Source organism: Lithobates pipiens, unplaced genomic scaffold (assembly GCF_037356315.1).
Source record: "Lithobates pipiens isolate NorthernLeopardFrog02 unplaced genomic scaffold, aLitPip1_a1.2 Scaffold_16, whole genome shotgun sequence".
Taxonomy (NCBI): domain Eukaryota; kingdom Metazoa; phylum Chordata; class Amphibia; order Anura; family Ranidae; genus Lithobates; species Lithobates pipiens.
Genome location: NW_027507748.1, coordinates 310,764,789 through 310,789,547, shown reverse-complemented (window position 1 = coordinate 310,789,547; position 24,759 = coordinate 310,764,789). Strand labels below are relative to the sequence as shown.

The following is a 24,759-nucleotide window of genomic DNA, read 5'->3' as shown; positions in this document are numbered from 1 at the left end:
GCGCTAAAAAACTCCAAGTGAATGTTGTCTCAATAAATTATGCATTGCTATATGTGAAAAATAATAAGACAGCAATCAGCGCTAATCAAATAGCCAGTGTCCACATGTAACTGTCCAAGAATTGAGTAACTGATTCTTCTATTCCCAACTTGTATGGGGGAACGTTTGTTCCAAATGAGCTCTAGTGGTGAAACCAATATATCCAGATAAGAGAATGGGTACTATTACCGTAGCAGATGGACACATAAATCCGACAACATTCACTTGGAGTTTTTTAGTGCTACACTGTTTATGTATATTATACTTTGGACTTTGTTTGTGTATTAGCAGCTTTTTTCAGTTTGTGTTATTTCACATATGTTTATATTTTTGGTCACTTATATATTTTGGGTTTAGCGCAGTATTTTTCTCACTGCACAAATATAAAAAGTCTACACACTCCTATTAAAATGTCAGGTTTCTGTGATGTAGAAAAAATGAGACAAAGATAAATAATTTCAGAACTTTTTCCACCTTTAATGTGACCTATAAACTGTACAACTCAGTTGAACAACAAACTGAAATCTTAGGCGGACGGGGCACAAGAGGCGCTTTACAGGTTCTATTTTTAGCGTTAAAACACCTAAAAACTACCTCAGTGTGAAAGGGGTCTTATGCAATCACATTATTTAATTTTTTTATTTTTACTCCCCCCCCCCAAAAGATTTCAGCTTGTTTTTCAACTGAGTTGTACAGGTTATAGGTCACATTAAAGGTGGAAAAAGTTCAGAAATTATTTATCTTTGTCTTGTTTTTTTTTTTACATCAAAGAAACCTGACAGGGGTGTGTAGACTTATTTATATGTAAGAACACAAATCAAAAAAAATAATATAAGCCTATCATACACAGTATGCAGTTGACTATTTTGCAGGCCACCATTAAGGTTTATTCTAAAGTGATGAACTGTGAAGGATTTATTTGTCTACCCACAATTTGTTGTAGTTTTTCTGGTTTACAAGCACATGCATTTTTTTTATATATTTGGTATTATTGAAGTGGTAGTATGGTCATTTTTTTAACTTTTACCTACAGGGAAGCCTATAATAAGGCTTACCTGTAGGTAAAAAAAATATCTCCTAAACCTGTACGGTTTAGGAGATATTCCCCTCGGTATGCGCCGCTGACTGCAGCGGCGCATGCGCACAAGGGGGTTCTCTCCGTGAAAATCCGGCTGCGCTCGTGACGCATGCGCGGGAGTGACGATATCGCGGCTCCGGCCACTCACAGCGCCGGAGCCGCGATACCCGGAAGAGACGCCGAGGGAGCATGTCGGCTCCCTCGGCGTGGATCGGGCCAGATGTCGGGGCCTCGTTCTAAGGTAAGTATTTCATAATGAGCTAGTATGCGGTGCATACTAGCTCATTATGCCTTTTGCTTTGCAGGTTTAAAAAAAAAAAAAAAACATTGCGGGTTTACTACCGCTTTAATTTGACAGAATATCATGTTTATATATAACAAAAAATGTAGGCAACATATTTGGTTTGCATGCACTAAAAAAAAGCATATTTTTAATAAGAATGTATATTTCATCAACATTTAGTTAAAGTTTCCTTTTCTTAGGGATTTCGTCTTTTATACCATCCAGCTGAATCGCTCACATTTGTGACAGTTTTACTGAAATAACACCGATATACGCAGCAGTTGGGATGATGACTTTAAAATGGCATAATTTAGCTTTTATCTTTAAGTAAAACATTGCAATAAAATATATTTTTCTTCCCAAAAATACACTGTATTCAATATATATTATAAAAAAAGAACACCATAGTAATCCTTCAAGCAGTTCTTATTAAGCCTTAGTAAGGGCTTAGTATATACATGCCATAAAAAAATTATAGCTCTCACAGTATAGTTTTACTTGCTATCCCTGCTTATTAAAGAAAAGAAGATTACACTATGTGGGTCATTTACAACACAAAAGCCAACTACAAAATGTGCAGTTCTTTATGCTGGGTCGTGCTTCACTGAAGGTAATTTCAAAGCAATGTGCAATGTATTATAAACCATAGATTTAAGCAGAATTCAACATTTTCTTTTGGGGTTCTGAAATCTCCACATCATCACTGCCCTTTCCATCTGTAAGCCTACATTACCCACACCGAACTGTACATGTGCCTCCCCATATGAAAGCAGTGACCACCTTAATATAAGTCAGTATCAAAGTTAACTAATAAACCTGACATTTCCCCTTAAAATTTACAATCTTTAACCACTTGCTTACTGGACACCTAAACCCTCTTCCTGCCCAGACCAGTTATCAGCTTTTAGCGCTGTCACTCTTTGAATGACAATTACGCAGTCATACAACACTGTACCCAAATTACATTTCTATAATTTTTCCCACAAATAGAGCTTTCTTTTGGTGGTATTTGATCACCTCTGGTTTTTTTTAATTTTTTGTTAAAGAAATAAAAAAAGACCAATTAAAAAAAAAATACAAAACCATTTTATATTTTGTTAATTTTGCAAGGTAATTTTTCTCCTTCATTTATGTACGCTGATGAGGCTACACTGATGGGCACTGCTAGGCTGCACTGATGGGCACCGATAGGCTGAACTGATGGGCACTGATGAGGTGGCACTGGTGGGTACTGATAGGTGGCACTGATGGGCAGCACTGAAGGGCATTGTTAGTTGGCACTGAAGGGCATTAATAGGTTGCACTGATAGGTGGCACTAATGGGCGGCACTGATCCGCACTGGTAGGTGACACTGATAGGCAGCACTGCTAGGTGGCACTGATGAGGCACCACTGGTGGGCATTGATAGGTGGCACTGATTGCTGGCACTTATATACTGGTGGACACTGATTCATGGCACTGTGGACACTTATTTGTGGCACTGGCAGGCGGTACTGGTGGGCACATATGAGGCGGCTTTGCCTCTTCCTCTATGGCAGTGGTCATCAACCCTGTCCTCAGGGCCCACTAACAGGCCAGGCTTTACGTATTACCTTGGGGAGATGCAGACTAGAATACTGCAATCACTGAGCAGCAAATGATATCACCTGTGATGTATTTCAGTTATCTTGCAAACCTGGCCTGTTAGTGGGCCCTGAGGACAGGGTTGGTGACCACTGCTCTATGGGACCAATGCTTTTTCAACAGAAGCCGGTGATCGGCATTTTTTTCCCCTGACGCTGTCAGCGAGAGAAGAAAAAATAAATGATTACTCATCTTTTGTTTACATCATGTGATCACCTGTCATTGGCTGACAGCTGATCACGTGGTAAGGGGTCGGAATCAACCCCTTACTCCGATCTATGATCACCCAAGTCTCATTGACTCAGGTGATCACAGCGCCCGTCGAGTGTGCCCTTCAGGGGGGGGGGGGGGGGGCGTGGCGAGCGTGCAAAGGGGAGGACATCTATTGACGGCCTCCTGGCAAAGCAGATCCACTCTATAGCCATCATTTGGCTATAGCACGGATCTGAAGAGGTTAATGTTTTGACTAATGGAACATGCTTTCTACCTGTAGAAACAAGCCTACAAAGTGTAAAAAAAAAACCTCAACACTTACCTAAGCCTGATCTTGATCCGGCGATGAGACTGCTTTCCCAGGTCTCTCCCTCCTCATTGGCTGAAATGAAACAGCAGGAGCCATTGGATCCTGCTTCTGTCAATCACAGCCAGTGAGCAGGGAGCAGGGGCAGGGCTGAGCCATGCTCTCCTTGTCTTATGCACATAGAGAGCGGGGCTTGAGAGCGAGTACACATGAGTGCCCCCATAGCAAGAGACTTGCTATGGGGGCACTTGGCTAGAGGGAGGGGCCCAAAGCAACAGCAGGGGACTTTTGAAGAAGATTGAGACTTCTCTGTGCAAAACCATTGCTCAAAGCAGGTAAGTATAACATGTTTTTTAAAAATAAAATTGCTTTTACAAACATTTAAGCTGCAATAGGCAGCGAATTCTGTTTAAATATCACGGTCGTGATGCTTCACTTTGTGCCCACAGCAAAGTTTACCCAACATGTAGCTACACATTCAAGTAAATGAGGAAGCAATGCAAATGCCCCACAAACTCATAGAATGCACACGGTTGTGGCGCATTTGTTGGCAAAATGGAGCTAACCACTTCCTCCAATAGGAAATACCCCTATGTCTTCTGGTTGAAACGGTTATACTGGGGCCCTGGCTGCAGCTGCAGTCACGACCTAAGTATTTTGGGGGTTTTTTCAGCTGGAAATGCTGAATAAAGTAAAAGCTATACCAGCCACTGAATCGCGTTTGCATGCAGCAGAAGCAGTCTCCCCCTTCCCATTTGAAAAACTGCTGTGCAAATACTGCATAACATAAAAAATGGCAACACCCAACATTTTATTCTCTAGGGTCTCTGCTTAAAAATATATAATGTTTTGGAGTTCTAATTCATTTTCTAGCAAAAAAAAAAGAAGCTGATTTTTACATTTAAGTGAGAAGTGTCAGAACAGGCTTTGGCAGGAAGTGGTAAAAACAGGCGGTAAGGAGGCATGGCATCGCTTCCTCGCTGCCTGGCTATAGCCTCTAGAGTGCGATCCGAATGCAGATCGGGATTCAGAGGAAAGGGAAATTTAGACACATGTCTACAGTAAATATATGAACAGTGTTGGCAGAGACAATCTTCACAGTGATGGCAGGGCTTGCTTCAAGCAGAGATGCCTATGGAATCTGCCATGCTATGGCCAACCAAAATCAAATGTATTTGTAAGATCCATCTATCTTTCTCACAAAATGGGAATACTAATGAATGTTGTTTCTGTAATATACATGTTTACTAAATGAAGCAGCGATCAAGTTATAACATTTATTGCAAATTAAAGAGCCACTGGAGATGGCATCACAGCCAAATGGTTGATTCCATCCCTCGCGCATTTCACTCACTGAAAATGTGACATTTTAAATTAAATTGGAGTATTTGTCTGGAGATCATATACTGTAGTAGCATTTTAGTAGCACTTCATTCAGAAATTTTACAAGAGCCCCTTAAAGTCACTGTAAACGACCACCTTGTAAAACAACCCATTCATGAAATACACAAATGTCTTGCCTAGGTTTAAAAAACCAAATACCCATTTTTCCCATTTTTTATAAGTGATCACATTCCCTCTGTTCTAGAGGTGCACTGAATAGAAATTTTGGTGCCGAAACTGAAAATTCAGGATGCACTTGGCCAAAACCCAAAATGACAATGAAAATATATATTTTTATTTATAATTAAATTATATTGGACTTTTAAATTATTATCATAAATTTAAATAAATATGAATTTATAGTCACCATTATCGGCACCTTTAGCTTGAGAAAAGCTTGAGAAAAATGCATCCCTTTAAATTGTATTTTTGTCTTCACACTGGTCCATTGCGTTTCCGTTGTGGTGTTAAAAATCTTGCTTGCTGCATTTTTGGTCAGGTAAAAAAAAAACGCACCAAAAACACACCTCCCTATTGAAGTGGATTGAAAACGCAGCAAGAACGCATCAATAATGCAACCGTATCATGTTTTTTATATGGTTTTTGAGTCACATGACCTATGAAAAGCACACCATAAGCATAGTAAAATTGTGGTAAAATCGTGGCAAAATAACAATAAAATTGTGGTAAAATTGCATGTGCATAATCGGCACCTTTTTCTCTATAAGCAAAAGGCCCGAAAACACAATTTTCGGCCGCTGAAATTTTGGTACAACTTCACTCTTTTCTCATCTGCATAAGAGCTGAGGGAGGAGAAACAGCAGCACACTGAGCTTCCCAGTGAAAGACTGTGCAAGGGAAGGTGTGTCAGGACAAGTTTGATCATTGGAGGAGAGCACACTGACAGGAACCCCCGGGATTTCCCACAAAGGGAGCAATACAAAGAGAACTGGATAATTTTACATATAGGTACATGGTACAGAAGGCACATATCAGGATATGAAATGCTTGGGTAGCAAACACTTAAACCACTTGTCTACAGGGGCAATATTATTTATTTTTGCCCCCAAAGAGTATATATTTTCAAAAAACTGTTTTTTTCTGCAATTTGTGTTATCTGCAATTTTTATGTTGCACAATATTTGCGCAGTTATTTATCAACACTACAGTGTCATTGCATCACTTCCGGTTTGGGTTTGTGGAGCGCATCGCGTCCCGGACTTCCTGGTTTTACATACAAACCACTTGTATTCGTTTTAACTCATATAAGTGCACTACTATTTACTTTTAACAAATCTGTCAAACAGGATTACACTATGTAGGCCTTTATTAACTTTGCATATATATAAGACTGCTGGGGCAGTGGAAGTTAAAGAGAAAGGAGTAACAGCCAAAAGCTTGTACTGGGATGGGGGGCAGGGGCCAAGCTGTGTTCTGTGTGTGAATGCACAATGCCCGAGCAGGAACGAGCCTGCTTAAATGCCCTCATAGCAAAAGGCTTGCTATTGGGGGCACTCGGGGGGGGGGGGGAGCCAGGACCACCGGTGGGGGACCGAAAAAGAAGAGGGCATCGCATAATGGCTCATTATGAAATGCTTACCTTAGAATGATGCCCTGAATCGGCGCGGGCACACTGAGTACACGGCCAATATCTTTCACCGGAGTTACTTCCGGGTTTGTGAGTTCCGATGCTGTGACTGGCCGAAGCTGCGATGACGTCACTCCTGCGCATGCACGCGGGAGCCGCCACTCATGGCATGGGCCCTGAAGAAATGCACCAGCGGGCCGTTCCTTCAGTGTGCATGTGTTGATGATGTAGGCAAAAGCATATATAGTGAATATCTCTTAAACTGTGCAAGTTTAGGAGATATTTATAGTACCTACAGGTAAGTCTTATTATAGGCTTACCTGTAAGTACAAATGGTGTAACAGAGTTTACAACCACTTTAAACCACACCCATAATCACTGGTTTTAGCACTCTGAGGGTGGTCAGGTATTTTTTATTATTTTTTACACTTTCTTTGCTGTCACAATCCTTGTAACAGCAAAGATTTCAACTGTCATGAATGGGTTAACAAATCATGACAGCTGTGATCACTTGTAAAAGCTAATCACATGGTACAGGGTGCCGTAATTGGCCCAGGTACCATGTAATCAACGGCTGTGGGCCACCCACAGCATAGGAAACACAGCTGTTATGAATGAATTCATCCATAAAAGCTTTGTTGACATTGTGATCATTGGGCCCCGGATCCGCAATCAGCAGAGCGCTCCTAAACCCAGAGCAGGCACCTGCATGTTTTGCCCCGCTGTAGTATATGTACTGTGGTAGGTCTGCAAGTGGTTAAAAGGAACAGGTTCCTTACTTACCAACCCAAGAAATACATATTTAAGTGAGAAAGTTTGCCCCCCCGCCCCCATGCTTCACTTTCTTTGGAAAAGTATACCCCTAAAGGGGTCTTCAGGGACTGGCATGCACCAGCTTTGTCACACACAGAACAACGTTCCAGGGGGAAGTGCCAGCTAAAGAATCCAGTGCCCAAAGCTACTTTACATGGAAGGCCCTGCTTCTTCCATCGTTTTGGTGGGGTTTGGGGTCTGGTCCCAGTGGCAAGCCCATGATACTGTTCTGAAAACTGTATAAGTAGCCAGGAGAGCTGGTATATGGCCGCTGGATCTCTTACATCTGAAGGCCGATGCTGCGTACATATAGTAAATACTACGTCTGTAACAGTGAAAGGGTAATTTACATGTTTTGTGCTTAAAATCCATTAAAAAAAAACTGCATGTCCACCCTGTCCACACATTGTCAACCTATTAAAGTATAACCAAATGCAAAACTTTTTAAAGTGCAGAGGGATTAGAATGTTTGTCAGTTTCTTTTTGCTGTGTGTGCCCCCATTAGGGAGATTCACCCTCTCTGTTTGCCCTGTTTACCATTACCATTGAAAGTAAAAGAAAAAGAAAATCTCAAATTTTGGGTTGTCTCCACAAAAGTAATAGAGGGAATTCTTCCAGTGGGAACACTAGTTCTGGTGACCTGGGGGGCCCCCAAGGAGTTTCCCTGATTTGCAAGGATTTTCTTTCACTTCTCGTTTGGCTATGGGACAGGAAGTGAAGGGAAATCTCTGCAATGGGACACAGATGGAGAAAAAAAAATCTGACAGGGGTTATAATCTTCCCTTGCTCTGTCTAGAATGAAAAAAAAAAAGGTTTGCTTATAGTTCTACTTTAAGGTATCTACGAGCAGATCAACAAGTAATAAAATGATGTTACAGTGGGGATACAAAAACAAAACCTGCTGTGTTAACGCTGCTGACAGACTGCATCACATATGTAATTTTAAAATTGTTATTTTACATAATATGCTAATATGTATAATAATCAATATAAAGTTAACCACTTATGGACCGCCCGCCGCAGATTTGAAGGAGGATATCGTTCTTATGGCAGCAGCTAGCTGCCATAACTCCGGTATCCTCTTCTTCAGCAGGCGGTCCGCTACAAGATAAAAGTGGTCTCTGTGGCGGATTCGCCGCAAGATCCCTTTTATTGGCGGCGGGAGAGGAGCCCCCCTCCCGCTGTGATGCGGTGACCTCTGTCGCTTACCCGGAGCCGCTGGCAGTGGCAGAGGCAATCGTGTCCTGTCATTAGCTGGGTATGGAGACAAGTGAGGGGAAGATGGCTCACCCATCTCCATACAATTGCTGAGCGTAAGCAACGGCCACAGCTCTTGTGGGGCCACAGCTGCAGTGTACCTTTGCCCATAGACATTCAATACAAAAATGCTCTGTATGGCTACATACACGTAAATATCGGCATCCACCCCTTTACACATATGGGCATTTTCTTAAAAAATATTAATTGTACGTTTTGATATATGTTCATATGCATGAGCTTGTAAACACAACTGCCAGAGTTACACGCATGTAGCCATTGACGTTTTTTTTTTTTTTTGCAGTGAATGGCTATAGGCAAAAATATGCTGTAATTGTGGCTCCTGGGCACCACAACCAAAAGCAGTTACGATTTTCTAAACCCCCAGACGTAAGTACTTACTTACTGACCTGCCCTTAGATTTTAAAATACAATTAACCACAGCCTAAATTTGCATATAAAAAACAAAGGTCATGAAGGTCAAAACAGGTTTCGCTTGTTTTACATGTGCATAAGTAGCAATTACTGACAATGTAAGATCAAGGTCAAAGAATATTATACATTTAACTAAAGCCTAGTACACACTAGTAGTTTTTTTTGTTCAACCTGGCAGGGCTGAATGAAAAAAAACCTGACAGTTCAGGAGGAGCCACTGTACTAACTATGCAATGTTAGTACTGCAATCTCCCCTGCTGTTCTGTTGTGTTCTGACAGGGGTTCCACCAGGGGCCTACCCCCACCCCTTCCACTAGAACACGTCGCTGACTGAGATTGCTGATCGGGACTTGATTGGAAGACTTTTTTCGGTCATGCCCCTGTCGGGCCAACTGTAGTACACATAGGCCGCATTTTGCCATTTTTTATTGAACCGGCCAATGCCGGACGACATCCGGCCCATGTGTACTAGGCTCAACTCTCCTCCAAGGCCAGCCACAGATGAACCAAATTTCTTTCTTGTAATCAAGGGTTGGAGGAAACAAATTTGCTTGATTCCCCCATGAACACAGACTGCTCCGGTTTAGCAGGAAATCTGTGTCAAAAATACCCTACTGACCGAAACGGCCGCGGCAGCCGTGGATAGAGCTCATGCTGAGAATGAATCTATCTATTCATATTGGGGGGTGGCAGCATTGGATAGAGGGGGTGGCGCCCGCACACCCCTAATCGACAGGCCGTCACTGGAAATTACATATACAGTAGGACACAGCAACAGTGACTGACAGCCCCTGTGGTCCGGGGGGGGGGGGGAGGGAGGGAGTTTTATGACAGTCAGTGAGTTATATGAGAGACTGAGCATCATATAGCTAGGAAGTGTTTTTACTGAAATGTCCTTCAATGAAAATTCAGAGGCATACAGGGGGACAGGAGGAGAAAAATAAAGAGCAGCACAGTTCTCCGCCAAGTACCAGGAACAGGCATTTGAGGACAGAAAAGGATGAGGATGGAGTTTTGCCTTAAAATGGAACTTCACTCTTAATCAACATTGCCGATTTTTAATATGTATGCTGCTAGCTTTAGTAAATAAAAAGAAAAGTAGATTATATTTACTTGGATATCTGAGGTGGAGAGGGGTCAGAGTGCTGGGGGGATATCTGGGATGTAGAAGGGTCAGAATGCAGGGGACATATCTGGGATGTAGAAGGGTCAGAGTGCTGGGGGCATATCTGGGATGTAGAAGGGTCAGAGTGCTGGGGGGGTATCTGGGATGTAGAGGGGTCAGAGTGCTGGGGGGATATCTGGGATGTAGAGAGGTCAGAGTGCTGGGGGAATATCTGGGATGTAGAGGGGTCAGAGTGCTGGGGGGATATCTGGGATGTAGAGGGGTCAGAGTGCTGGGGGAATATCTGGGATGTAGAGGGGTCAGAGTGCTGGGAGAATATCTGGGATGTAGAGGGGTCAGAGTGCTGGGGGGATATCTGGGATGTAGAGGGGTCAGAGTGCTGGGGGGATATCTGGGATGTAGAGGGGTCAGAGTGCTGGGGGGATATCTGGGATGTAGAGGGGTCAGAGTGCTGGGGGGATATCTGGGATGTAGAGGGATCAGAGTGCTGGGCGGATATCTGCAGTGTAGAGGGGTCAGAATGCTGGGAGGATATCTGGGATGTAGAGGGGTCAGAATGCTGGGGGATATCTGGGATGTAGAGGGGTCATAGTGCTAAGGGGATATCTGGGATGTAGAGGGATCAGAGTCCTTGGAGGATATCTGGGATGTAGAGTAGTCAGAGCGTTGGGGGGATATCTGGGATGTAGAGGGGTCAGAGTGTTGGGGGGATATCTGGGATGTAGAGGGGTCAGAGTGCTGGGTGGATATCTGGGATGTAGAGGGGTCAGAGTGCTGGGTGGATATCTGCAGTATAGAGGGGTCAAAGTGCTGGGGGATATCCGAGATGTAGAGGGGTCAGAGTCCTTGGGAGATATCTGGAATGTAGAGGGTTCAGAGTGCTTGGAGGATATCTGGGATGTAGAGGGGACAGAGCACTGGGGGGATATCTGGGATGTAGAGGAGTAGGAGCACTGGGGGGATATCTGGGGTGTAGAGGAGTCAGAGCGCTGGGGGGATATCTGGGATGTAGAGGGGTCAGAGTGCTGGGTGGATATCTGGGATGTAGAGGGGTCGGAGTGCTGGGTGGATATCTGCAGTGTAGAGGGGTCAGAGTGCTGGGGGATATCTCAGATGTAGAGGGGTCAGAGTGCTGGGGGGATATCTGAGATGTAGAGGGGTCAGAGTGCTGGGGGGATATCTGGGGTGTAGAGGGGTCAGAGTGCTGGGGGGATATCTGGGGTGTAGAGGGGTCAGAGTACTGGGGGATATCTGAGATGTAGAGGGGTCAGCGTGCTGGAGGGATATCTGGGGTGTAGAGGGGCCATAGTGCTGTGGAGGTATTTGGGGTTGAGAATTCAGGAGATGTGGGGGTGGTAACCAGATAACAATGGTAGGGGGAAACCTGGTGTGTGTGAAGGGGTTGTTTGGGGGTATCTGAGGCCCTGTCAAGCTGGATGGTGTCTCATGATTTTTATTGGCGGCCATGTCTATACTTGTTACAGCTGTCCTGAGCATCATTCTAGCAGATATATTATATGCACAGGACAGCTTTGTTACTTTATGTATGTAGTATTTTAATATTGTTTCTTTACTGTACAGAATGATTGTTCATGTAGGTAAAGCGGAGCTCCACCCAAAAGTTGTCTGCCTCCTACCTACTTGATGTCTGTTTACCTGTGCTGTCTCCATTGTAGGGGCCCCAGAGCCCAGGGGCCCATGATGCTATTAAGATGGCCCTGCCTAACCTATATGCCTATATCACCCCAACTTGGCACTATATCACCATAACCTGGCTCTAGCCCACCCTAGTCGGCCAATAGCCCACCCTAACCTGGCACTATATCACTTAACCTGGCACTATATCATCTGCCAGTATACTACCCTAACATCACTAGACATTGACTTGCGGTGCATTGCCTGTCCACCTGGGGGGACTGCCAGATAAAGGATCCGCCCTGGGTGGTAATTTGAAACCATTTATCATTTCCTTCCTTTTCACAATTAGGTGCCACTTTGTATTGGTCTATCACATAAAATCCCAATAAAATAAATTTACCGTATATACTCGAGTATAGGTCGACTCGAATATAAGCCGAGGCCCCTAATTTACCACAAAAAAACTGGGAAAACGTATTGACTCGTGTATAAGCCGAGGGTGAGATATGCAGCAGCTACTGTTACAGCTTAAAAGAGTGGAAAAGAGGGTCAACAATGCCCATCTGCAGCTGCATACCTCCCTGTGTACCTCCCTGTGTCCATCCCTGTGTCCATTGCAGCCTACCTGTGTCCTGTGCATGCCTCCGTGTGCCAATCTGCAGCCTCTTTGTCCTTCTGCAGCCTCTGTGTCCTTCTGCAGCCTCTGTGTCCTTCTGCAGCCTCTGTGTGCCATTTTGCACCGATCTGCATATATAAAAAAAATTAAGGCGGCCATGCCAGGATTCAAAAGCCACGGACATCCTCTCATCCTCGTCCGTAGTATGAGGATGAGCGGATGTCCGTGATAGGCGGAACACTGACTGCTGGGAAATTGAGTGTTCCGCCTATCACAAACAGGGAGGCACGGCTTTTGAATAGTGGAATGGCCGCCGTCTGTCTGCACGACACGCTGATCAGCTAGGCAGACGGCGGTGACTCGAGTATAAGCCGAGGGGGGCACTTTCAGCCTAAAAAAAGGGGCTGAAAATCTCGGCTTATACTCGAGTATATACGGTACGTTTTTGTTTGTAACATGACAAAAATTTCATGGGGTGTTAATACTTTTTCAAGGCACTGTGTGTATATATATATATATATATATATATATATATATATATATATATATATATATATATATATATATATATATATATATATATACATATACACAGTATCTCACAAAAGTGAGTACACCCCTCATATTTTTGTAAATATTTTATCTTTTCTTGCTACAATGTAAAGTAGTGAGTGTACGGCTTGTATAACCGTGCACATTTGCTGTCCCCTCAAAATAACTCAACACACAGCCACTAATGTGTAAACCACTGGCAACAAAAGTGAGTATACCCCTAAGTGAAAATGTCCAAATTGGGCCCAATTAGCCATTTTCCCTTCCCGGTGTCATGTGACTTGTTAGTGTTAAAAGGTCTCAGGTATGAATGGGGAGCAGATGTGTTAAATCGGGTATTATCATTCTCACTCTCTCATACTGGCCACTGGAAGTTCAACATTACACCTTATGGCAAAGAACTCTCTGAGGATCTGAAAAAAAGAATTGTTGCTCTACGTAAAGATGGCCTAGAAACTGAGCTGCAGCGCGGTGGCCAAGACCATACAGTGGTTTAACAGGACAGGCTCCACTCAGAACAGGCCTCGCCATGGTCGACCAAAGAAGCTGAATGCATGTGCTCGGCGTCATATCCAGAGGTTGTCTTTGGGAGATAGACGTATAAGTGCTACCTAAATTGCTGTAGAGCTTGAAGGGGTGGGGGGTCAGCCTATCAGTGCTCAGACCATATCCCGCACACTGCATCAAATTGGTCTGCATGGCTTTCGCCCCAGAAGGAAGCCTCTTCTAAATATGATGCATAAGAAAACCCTAAAACAGTTTGCTGAAGACAAGCAGACTAAGGACATGGATTACTGGAACCATATTCTGTGGTCGGATGAGACCAAGATAAACTTATTTGGTTCACATGGTGCCAAGCGTGTGTGGCGGCAACCATGTGAGGAGTACAAAGACAAGTGTGTCTTGCCTACAGTCAAGCATGGTGGTGGGATTGTCATGGTCTGGGGCTGCATGAGTGCTGCTGGCACTGGGGAGCTACAGTTCATTGACGGAACCATGAATGCCAACATGTACTGTGACATACTGAAGCAGAGAATGATCCAAGCCCCTCCGCCCTTTGGATTCGGAGACTGGGCTGCAGGGCAGTATTCCAACATGATAATGACCCCAAACACACCTCCAAGATGACCACTGCCTTTGCTAAAGAAGCTGGAAGTAAAGGTGATAGACTTGCCAAGCATGTCTCCAGAGCTAAACCCTATTGAGCATCTGTGGGGCATCCTCAAACAGAAGGTGGAGGAGCGCAAGGTCTCTAAAATCAACCAGCTCAGTGATGTCATCATGGAGGAGAGGAAGAGGACTCCGGTGGCAACCTGTGAAGCTCTGGTGGACTCCATGCCCAAGAGGGTTAAAGCGGGGTTCCACCCCAAAGTGGAACCTCCGCTGATCGGATCCCTCCCCCCCTCCGGTGTCACAATTGGCACCTTTCAGGGGGGAGGGGAGTGGAGATACCTGTCAAAGACAGGTATTTACACCCACTTCCAGGCATAGACTCCCGTGGGAGTCTACGCCATTTCCTGTCCTGCCGCACTGTCTGCTGGGACACACACGGGTCTCAGAGACAGTGCAGAGATTTCCTATTGCGCTGCGCGACTCGCACATGCGCAGTAGGGAACCGGGAAGTGAAGCCGATTCGCTTCACTTCCTGATTCCCTCACCTAGAATGGTGGCGGCAGCAGCCGAGAGCCGAGCGATCGATCGGCCTCGGCTGCCGGCATCGCTGGAACCCGGGACAGGTGAGTGTCCATTTATTAAAAGTCAGCAGCTGTAGTATTTATAGCTGCTGGCTTTTAATATTTTTTTTTTTTTTGGTGGAATCCCTCTTTAAGTCAGTCTAGGAAACAAAGGTGGCCACACAAAATATTGACACTTTGGGCCCAATTTGGACATTTTCACTTAGGGGTACTCACTTTTGTTGCCAGACATTAATGGCTGTGTGTTGACTTATTTTCAGGGGACAGAAAATTGACACTGTTATACAAGCTGTAAACTCACTACTTTACATTGTAGCAAAGTGTAATTTCTTCAGTGTTGTCACATGAAAAGATATAAAAAAATATTTACAAAAAACGTGAGGGATGTACTCACTTTTGTGAGAAACTGTATAATTTTTATAGTTGGCCCCCCTACTTTTGTCCTTGTCCCCCCCCCAAATGTGAAAGCGGTAGAAACCCCTGGGCCATGACCATAAATGCTAGGGGATGTTTTTCCCAGCATTTCTCAGCAAACTAAAGCATGGATGGATGGATGAGTTTGCTTTGAATATTAAGAATGAATGAAAAGTGCGATTTTGGTTTGTGGTGCTCAGATGCAGTGTTATATCACCTTCTGCGGTATTTCAAATTTCTAATAGACCTAAATTTCCTTTACATAGCAAAACTAGATGGTGACTGAGCAGATCAGAACAGTGAAGTTCCGGTTTCACGTTCACTTGTAAGCCCTGGTTCACACCAATGCGACTTGCCATGCGACTTTGGACTTTGATGTTGCATCCCATGCATTTCAATGGGTGTGTCTTAACTGCCATAACTTTAGTGACGGAAAAAAATAGTTCAATAGTTCCTGCACTACTTTTGTGCCACTCTAAACCCGGGTACACACTACAGCTGGGTTGCACAAAAAAACTGTCAGCTCCAGTCGGAGCCGCTGTACTAACCATGTGAGGTTAGTTCAGCGATCTCGCCCGCTGAGCTGTTGTGTTCTGGCTGGGGGGATGCCCGGGGGACGCGGGGGACACAAGGGCGGTTTTCCAGTACGCACAACTGACAGAAGTGGGCCAAATTGCCAGCTTTTGTCGGACAGACCGACATACACACAGGCAGAACATTGGTCATTTTTTTTTAACCGGCAAATGTCTCCTGACATACTGCTCATGTGTACGAGGCTTTAGTGCGACTTGGCCCCATAGACTTCTGTGTTATCTCACTGAAGTCGCATCAGTTTACATAAGAATGAGATGGATCACTTTTTTTTACCCCTCACCTGGTCATCCTTGCTACCTAAAAGCTTCATTCCTAGCAAATCCCATTCACACTTGAGCATAACACATTCACATTCACTCTTGCATTGTTTTTTTTAGTTTTTTTGCACATTTTTAACACCTGAATGCATCGGGCATAGGGGAGCCTATTCAGTTAAATGGGCTGCCCTAGGTGGAACAAACGCCCCAATGTAGCTCAACCTCTTTGGTCATGGAGTGTCACATTTTGTCACATTTGTAGCATGTTTTGTCATGCAGCAAAACACGTCTGCTAACCACGATTGGGGTGTCATAACCAATTAGCCTGCATTCACATCTGAGCATTTCTGAATGTGCGGCAAGAAAATGCACACTTTGGGTTTCAAAAACACATGTCACGCTTGCGTTACCATTCATTCCCATTTGCTTTTTTCTGAATGTACGGCAAACTGCAAGAAGATGCATGTTTTGCCATGTGTTTCAAAAACGCACAGCAACATGTGTTGCACTTGCATTGCCATTCATTTGCATCTGCATCTTTCTGAATGCATGGCAACCCCCAAGAAAATGTATGCTTTGCCTTGCATTTCATGGCATACCATCCATTTGCATTTGAGCATTTCCAAACGCTAGACAACGCACAAAAAAACGCACACTTTGCTATGCATTTCTAAAAGGCGCAGCAATATGCGTCATGCTTGTATTTCCATTCATTTGCATCTGCGCCTTTCTGAGCGCACAGTAACCCTCAATAAAATGTATTCTTTGCCTTGCATTCCGAAAAGGCATTCTTGTAACACATTTCCAAACACATGGCAACCTGCAGGAAAATGCGTGCTTTGCCATGCGTTTCGAAAATGTGAGGCAGTGTGTGTCACGCTTGCATTACCATTTATTCTGCATTTGGATCTGCACCTTTCCGATCGTGCAGCAACCCACACAAAAACTGTGCACTCTTGGCATGCGTTGTGCTTGCTTTGCCATTATTGGCAATGCAAGCCGCGATGCGCTTCTGCGGCGCATTTCTGAAATGCACCGCAAAGCATGTAGATGCAGATGTAACTTCAGCCTAATTGTTAATGACACCCCAATCACAATTAGCAGAGGCATGTTTTGCTGTGAAACTCCACGACTGAAAATGTTCTAGGGCTACTTTGGGGTATTTGTCGCCCATTCAAGTAAATGAGCTGCCCTATGTGCAATGCCCGTTTACAGTTGAAAAATGCACACAAAAAAAACGTGGGTGGGAACAGCGTGTTTCCCCTATGCTTAGTTGTGAATGGAATGTGCTTGGTAAGAAGTTTTTAGGCAGCAAGGATGACCAGGGAGGAGAGGCGAGGGTTAAAAACAAACCCACTGATCCATCAAAGTAGCATAGGAGTGCTTCTTATCAGTAAAGTTGCAACTTGTCACACTTGAAGTGGTGCTGCTTTCATGTCACACAAGTGTGAACCAGGGCTTACATGGCAATCCTAGATCCTGAGAAAATCAGAACAGTGAAGTTCCAGGTTCACATTCACCTGTAAGGCTTCATGTACACCAGGTTACATTTACTGCGGCTGCGGGAAAACACAAGACGCAGCAAAATTGCACCATGATCAAACGATCAAAAAGTTTCTATCCTAAATGGGATTCTTCCATATTCAGGAGAGGGAGGTTGAGAGAGCTTGAACCTCACCCAACTGCAGCAACTCCTAAACTCTGCTAAAAGCCTATGAGTACATTGACACACAGGCTTTTATGGAGTTGAGTTTAGGAGCTTTGCCAAAAAAATGCCAAAAGCTCCTAAGGCCTCATGTACACTGCTGCTGGTAAACGGGCATTTAAGAGCAGTTGGGCATGTTTTTCAGCTACCCCTGAACTCTCCTCTATTTTATCTTATCAGTATATGTACACAGTGTCATTTATAGTCATTTCTAGGCAGTTGAGTTTAGAAGCAATTTTTTGAATGCAAAAAAATGGGTTCGGACGGATGTTCAGAGTCATTTGAAATGGCAAATGCCAGTAACAGCTGCTAAATGCTCGCGTTTAGCAGCGTTTCGTTTACAGACGTTTTTAACAAAAAATATATATATTTTCTTTACAATTGCGGCATGTAAATGCAGCTAAATGGATGTTTTTAGTCACCATTTTTTAGCTGTCAAGACGTTTAGCAGAGGTTAAACAACGTCCCGTGTACATGAAGCCTTAATGTGAGTTTAGGAGCAGCAGTGTGCATTAGGCCTTCGACTTCATGTACACTGGCAGTACCTAAACTTGAGTTTAGGAGCTTTGCCTTTTTTTGCCAAAGCTCCTAAACTCAACTCCATAAAAGCCGGTGTGTCAATGTACACATAGGAGGATATTTACGAAAGGCAAATCCACTTTGCACTATAAGTGCACTTGGAAATGCAGTCGCTCTAAATCTAAGGGGTAGATCTGAAATAAGTGGAAGCTCTGCTGATTTTATCATCCAATCATATGTAAGATAAAATGCTGTTTTTTATTTTCCTTGCATATCACCCTCGGATCTACAGCGACTTTACTTCCAAGCGCACTTGCAGTGCAAAAGTGGATTTTCCTTTAGTAAATAACCCCCATAGACTTTTAGCAGAGTTTAGGGTTACTACAGTTAGGTGAGGTTCAACCTCTCTGAACCTCCCTCTTCTGAATGCAGAAGAATCACTTTCAGGATAGGAACATTTTGACTGCCAGCTGTGAAAAGAAAGCAAACCATGGCAAAATCACGCAGCGGTTTCCAGTAGCTGTGGTAAATGTAGGCAGGGTATACATGAAGCCTAATGATTTAATACACATTAAAGCCAAGCTAAACTTTAATTCAGGATTTACAAACCTTTCTGATACACTAATGTCAAAATAGAAACACAGAACCTTGGTTGTAAACCCTCACATATACCCAGTGAAGTGACTGGCCTCAGGCAATACACAAAAGATTAAAATCCTCCTATATAAGTTATATCTGTTCATCTGCAGTCTTCTCTACATTTGTTCAAAGCAAAGAATTTATCAAGCATTTATGAGCTATCAGAAAAAAGGGGGCAGAGAGCTAAAATTACACTCTGCAGAGCTCAGTGAGGATAGATCTGAGAGATGATTTTAGGGAAGGGATGCACCCATACAGCACACAGGAACAGAGTGGAGGCTGTCCATCAGCTGGAGATTCCTCCCTTGTCACCATTTTTCTCTTGGTGTCAGGAAAACTTGTCAGAAGTGATTTATGCTGATAGCAGAGGTACGAGGCAGCAGACAGAAATTACACTTAGGGCTCATAATTCAGACAAGTACACACTATAGAGAAGGGGTATCCAACTTGTGACCCCCCCAGCTGTTGCGTAACTACAAACCCCATGATGCATTGCAAGGCTAACAGGTACAAGTCCCATGAGGCATTGCAAGGCTAACAGGTACAAGCATGACCCCCAAAGGCAAAGGCATGATGGGACTTGTAGTTTTGCCACATCTGAAGGGCCACAGTTTGAGCACCAATGCTATAGACTAGTGGTCTCCAAACTGTGACCCTTTGCCTGTATTTATATGGCCCTTGGGACACAACTCCTACCACTGATGTGAGATGATGGCGAGACACTGTTCTGACAACTGACACCAACAATGAAGCCCAATATCCCCCAATGGGGCGCTATTCCTCCCAATGATACCAATGATGGGTGGGACGCTATTCCTCCCACTAATACCAATGATGGGACACTATTCCTCCCAATGATACCAATGATGGGTGGGACACTATTCCTCCCACTAATACCAATCATGGGACACTATTCCTCCCAATGATACCAATGATGGGTGGGACACTATTCCTCCCACTAATACCGATGATGGGAAACTATTCCTCCCACTGACACCAATGATGGGGCACTATTCCTCCCACTGACACCAATGATGGGGCACTATTCTTCCCACTGACACCAATGACGGGGCACTATTCCTCCCACTGACACCAATGATGGGGCACTATTCCTCCCACTGATACCAATTATGGGACACTATTTCTCCAACTCCTACTAATTATAAGACAATATTCCTCCTATTAATACCAATGATGGGACACTATTCCTCCCACTGACAGCAATGATGGGGCACAGATTCTCCCCCTAATATCAAATGTGGCAATGTTTACTCCCACTAATGCCAGGAATATTTCCACCACTGCTGGTCATAGTCCGGCCCTAACTAAAGTCTGAAGGAAAATAAACTAGCCCTTTGTTAAAGCGGAGTTCCACCCAAAAATAGAACTTGCGTTTTTCGGAATCCTCCCCCCCTCCGGTGTCACATTTGGCACCTTTCAGGGGGAAGGGGGGGAGCAGATACCTATATAATCCAGTTATTTGTGACCAATTCCGGGCATAGATTGCCGCAGTATCTGTGGCTATCTATGCTATATCCAGGGCCTCCTCCACCCCCCTCCCCACCCCCCACCCGCTGTCCTCTGGGAGATGCACAGGTCCCAGAAGACAGCAGGGACCAGTGGGAACATGCAGCATGACTCACGCATGCGCAGTAGGGAATGGCTTCGCTTCCTGATTCCCTGACCGAAGATGGCGGTGCCTCCACCCGAGAGCCGTAGGGACAGATCGGCTTCAAGTGCCGACATCACGGGCGCCCTGGACAGGTAAGTGTCTGTATTTTAAAAGTCAGCAGCTGCAGTTTTTGTAGCTGCTGACTTTTTAAAAAAAAATAAAAAATTTGGCGAAACTCCGCTTTAAGAAAGTTTGCAGACCCCCTGCTATAGAGGCTTATGCTTTGTTCATATTTGATGTCTAAAACTTACAACCACTTTAAAAAGAAAGACTTGTTTACCTAGACATCAGAAACAACCATAACTAATGTTATATAAGCATGTAGCAATATTATTTTATGTAGAGAACTCAGCCTAGAGATGTTTAAATAACATGACAAAACATTTCACAGAAAAAGACAAAAAGTAACATTTTGTAAATAAAAGTCTCACCTTTCTAAGGTTCCATCACTCCCTGGTGAACGGGTCTGGAAAAACCAGGCTGACACTTGTAGTGCTAGTTGCCTTAAGACCCTCTTATTGTTCTTTATAAGGCTTGATCATTGCTTTAAAAAGTCATGTAAGTGCTGATGTGTTTTCCGCTGATAAAGTGCTTTATTGGAATGCTACAGCTGATTTTATCTGGACAAAGACCTGTTGTATGTTTTTCTCCTCACTGAAGACTTGATATAAATGAGGATCATTTTTTCCCATTAGAATCAATTGCCTTCTTTATCTTTTTCCTATTAATCTTTTTCTTTATGATTATTTCCATCGTCGTTTTTTTGGAAGCATTAGCGTGCCCTTCACAGTGTGGTCTGCTTTGGCTCCACATCTCCTTGTTCACATGTGAGGTTACCATTTTCAGCAAATCTCCGTGGAATGAACTTTCTCTGAGCATTTTTTTTTTTCCCAACAGCAGCAGCGTCTCTGTAAGTTGGAAACCATCTGGATCGGTTGTTATGGAAACAAGGATGCCATGACAACTGGGTTTCTCAGGAAACCCCAGGTTGCTATGGAAACTGCATCACTCAGGTCAGAATTAGTAACTTCCTATGAAAAGCAAGTCCAGTAGTTTAATCTTCTAGCATGTAGACTGTCAACACATAACAGAATCCGCAAGGCAGAAAGATTCCTCTGCTTTATGGTTTACAACAATAGAAATTTGGCACTAATCAGAGAAGGATTTCTACACAGTTTTGCAGTTCAGGTTTTTTTTTTTTTCAGCTAGGCTATAAATTCATCATCGCTTATCAGAAACCTAATTAAAAACGAATTTGGTTAGTACACCTACCGAATGCTGCTAATAGAGTAAAAAGCTTTGTTCACAGATACGAGTTCTGCTCTTTGAGGTGGTGTCCACAAAAAAAAGAGTGAGCTAATGATCGTAATATTCCAAATTTAAAGAAAGGTTAACAGAAATATAATTATCACAATCCTAATTAAAAACGAATTTGCTTAGTATACCTACCAAATATAGAAAAGGGTTTGTTCACAGATACAAGTTCTGTGCTTTCATGTGGTCTCCACAAAAAGGGTGAGATGATCATAATCCGAATTTAAAGAAGGAACATAAACGAAATTAATTTTAAAAAAAGACTTTGGAGGTAAATGTTGATCTGTCGACAGCAACTGTTTACAAAGCAGCACTTCATTCTATGGCCAATAAAAAAACAAAGTAGGGACTTTCCCTTTTTTTTTTTTGTAAATATTAAAAATAAGAGATGTGCAGCCTCCTGGTACGACCTTGCCTTCTAGCGCCACTTCTGATCTCCTCCTATAGAGTGTGAGCACAGCTTCCTTTCCCTTAAAAATGAAAAAAGTGGGAGACACCGATGTCGATGGTGGTGACATTTCTCCAGATTGGCTGGTTGGTGGAGCCCTTCCATCCATCGGTGGTGCGATGGTTACACGTCGGTGAAGATCTTCTTGATGTTCACACAGTTGGGGTTGTTGGTGGTACAGTTGGCAGTCTTAAAGCTGGGCTGCTTGAAGGGCCCTGGGCTCACCCCTTCCTCGATCACCATGTACTCCGATTTACTAAGGATGGAATTGCTACGGGTCTTTTTTAGGTCCTCGTTGGAGGACAAGTGCTGGCAGCTCCCTACATGGAGGTACTGAGCTTGCTCCTCACCTTCGGTCTCCCGGTGGTAGAAGTAGTTGAAGTTGGACACTATGACGGGCACTGGTAAGGCAATGGTGAGCACCCCTGCGATGGCACACAAGGAGCCCACGATCTTACCACCAATGGTAATCGGGTGCATGTCCCCGTAGCCCACCGTGGTCATGGTGACCACTGCCCACCAGAAGGCATCAGGGATGCTGCTGAAGCCAGAAGATGGGTCATCAGCCTCGGCGAAGTAGACGGCACTGGAAAAGAGGATGACTCCGATGAAGAGAAAGAAGATGAGCAACCCAAGCTCCCTCATGCTGGCCTTCAGGGTTTGCCCCAGGATCTGTAGCCCCTTGGAATGCCTGGAGAGCTTGAAGATCCTGAAGACCCTGACCAGGCGGATGACCCTGAGGATGGCCAGAGACATAGCCTGCTGCCCATTCCCCTGGCGCTCGGCCAGCTCGGTGCCCAGAGTGATGAAGTAAGGGATGATGGCCACGATGTCGATGATGTTCATGATGTTCTTGGAGAAGGTGGCTTTGCTGGGGCAGGCGAAGAACCTGACCAGGAGCTCGAAGGAGAACCAGATGATGCACAGGGTCTCCACCACGAAGAACGGGTCGGTGAAGGAGCTGCTCAGGAAGGGACCGGTGCTGTTAAGCTGGGGCAGCACTGGTGGCCCGTTGTATTCCTTGTCGTCCCGGAACTCGGGCAAAGTCTCCAGGCAGAAGATGACAATGGAGATGAGGATGACCAGAACTGAGACGATGGCAATGCCCCGCGCGGGACCCGAACTCTCCGGGTACTCGAAGAGCAACCAGACCTGGCGCTGGAAGTCATTGGAGGGTAGGGGTCTCTCCTCTTCTCTGATGAAACCCTCATCCTCGCGGAACTTCTCCATGGCCTCCTCGCCCAGCTCGTAGAAGCGGATCTCCTCGGAGAAGATGTCTATGGGCACGTTAACAGGTCGGCGGATGCGCCCCCCGGACTGGTAGTAGTAGAGGATGGCATCGAAGCTGGGTCGGTTGCGATCGAAGAAGTACTCGTTGCGGAGAGGGTCGAAGTATCTCATCCTCTTCTTGGGGTCGCCCAGTAAGGTGTCGGGGAACTGGGCTAAAGTCTTCAGTTGGGTCTCAAAGCGGAGGCCAGAGATGTTGATGACCACCCGCTCGCAGCACTCGTGCTCGTCCTGTTCATAGCCCTCGGAGGAGTGTTGTCCCGGGAGGGCGGCCGCCTCCTCCATGAGGTTATCGCACGCCACCACCGTCATACTCTCCTGCTCCGCGTCCGTGTAGCCCGGGTTAACGATGTTGCTGTTTGTGCGGTGCCTGGCGGAGGACGGCGGAGGGGAGTGCAGGAGGCTGAGGTGTTCGTCCATAAAGGTGAGCGGAGGGGAGGGCGGGCAGGGGAAGCGGCGGCGGTGGCCCCCTCCTCCTCCTCCTTCAGCCCCGCTACTACAGCCGCCGGCTCCCCCCCACTTCCTCCTTCTCTTTTTCTAGATTTCACTGGCAACCTGATGCTCTCCGCTCACTCAGCCCAGGGAGCCGAGCAGCCTGCGTGCGCACCCCCGTTATATAGCTCTGGCCCCTCCCACGGCTCTTAGCGTACAGGTCCCGCCCACAGAGAGCGCGCGGCTCGCTGCCAGTAGTCACCTGCGAGACGGAGGAGGGGGAGGGGGCTCTGCCCGGTCTGTGCTCGGTCTCCACTCATACATACATTGCCCTGACCGGCCATGCTGGAGCCGCTGCACGTGTCACCGATCGTCTATTACTTCTGCCTGGGAACGTCTGTGTTTTCATGATCGTGGGCAGCCAGGGTGACAGCTCTGCCTGTGACAGCTGACTCACATGTGACTCACTTGTGGAACTGATCATTGTGTTTACATCCCTTCTATACACCCATCCCTCCCTACTGCTCTCATCTCCATCACTCACCCTCATCTCCGCTCTACACAGATCTACAATCAGGCTTATATGCAATGCCTAAGGTCATTGTCAAGGGTCTTTTTTTTTCTTTTCTTTTTTTCATTTTTTTTTTTTCGTTTTTTTACAGTTTTCGTTTGTTTTTGTTTAAAACAAAAACAAACAATTTACAGAAAAAAAACACAATAGCTGTAATTGTTTTGTTTTATTTTTTTGTTGATGTTTTGTTTGTTTTTAGTAAAAAAAAAAAAAATAAGTTTTACTTAGCTAAAACAAATAAAGTGTAACTTAACTACAACT

The 24,759-nt window shown here is 44.7% G+C and overlaps 1 protein-coding gene across 1 annotated transcript in view; it reads right to left on the bottom strand.

Moving 5' to 3' along the window:
• The window catches only part of LOC143982694 (potassium voltage-gated channel subfamily A member 3-like), a 122,393-nt gene extending 98,013 nt beyond the window's left edge, over positions 1 to 24,380 (bottom strand). The window contains exon 1 of the mRNA XM_077481625.1: positions 20,878 to 24,380. Within this exon, the coding sequence (XP_077337751.1) occupies positions 22,332 to 23,915 (1,584 nt within the window). The 5' untranslated portion in view covers positions 23,916 to 24,380 and the 3' untranslated portion in view covers positions 20,878 to 22,331. The remainder of the gene's footprint in view (positions 1 to 20,877) is intronic.
• Positions 24,381 to 24,759: the final 379 nt, after the last annotated feature.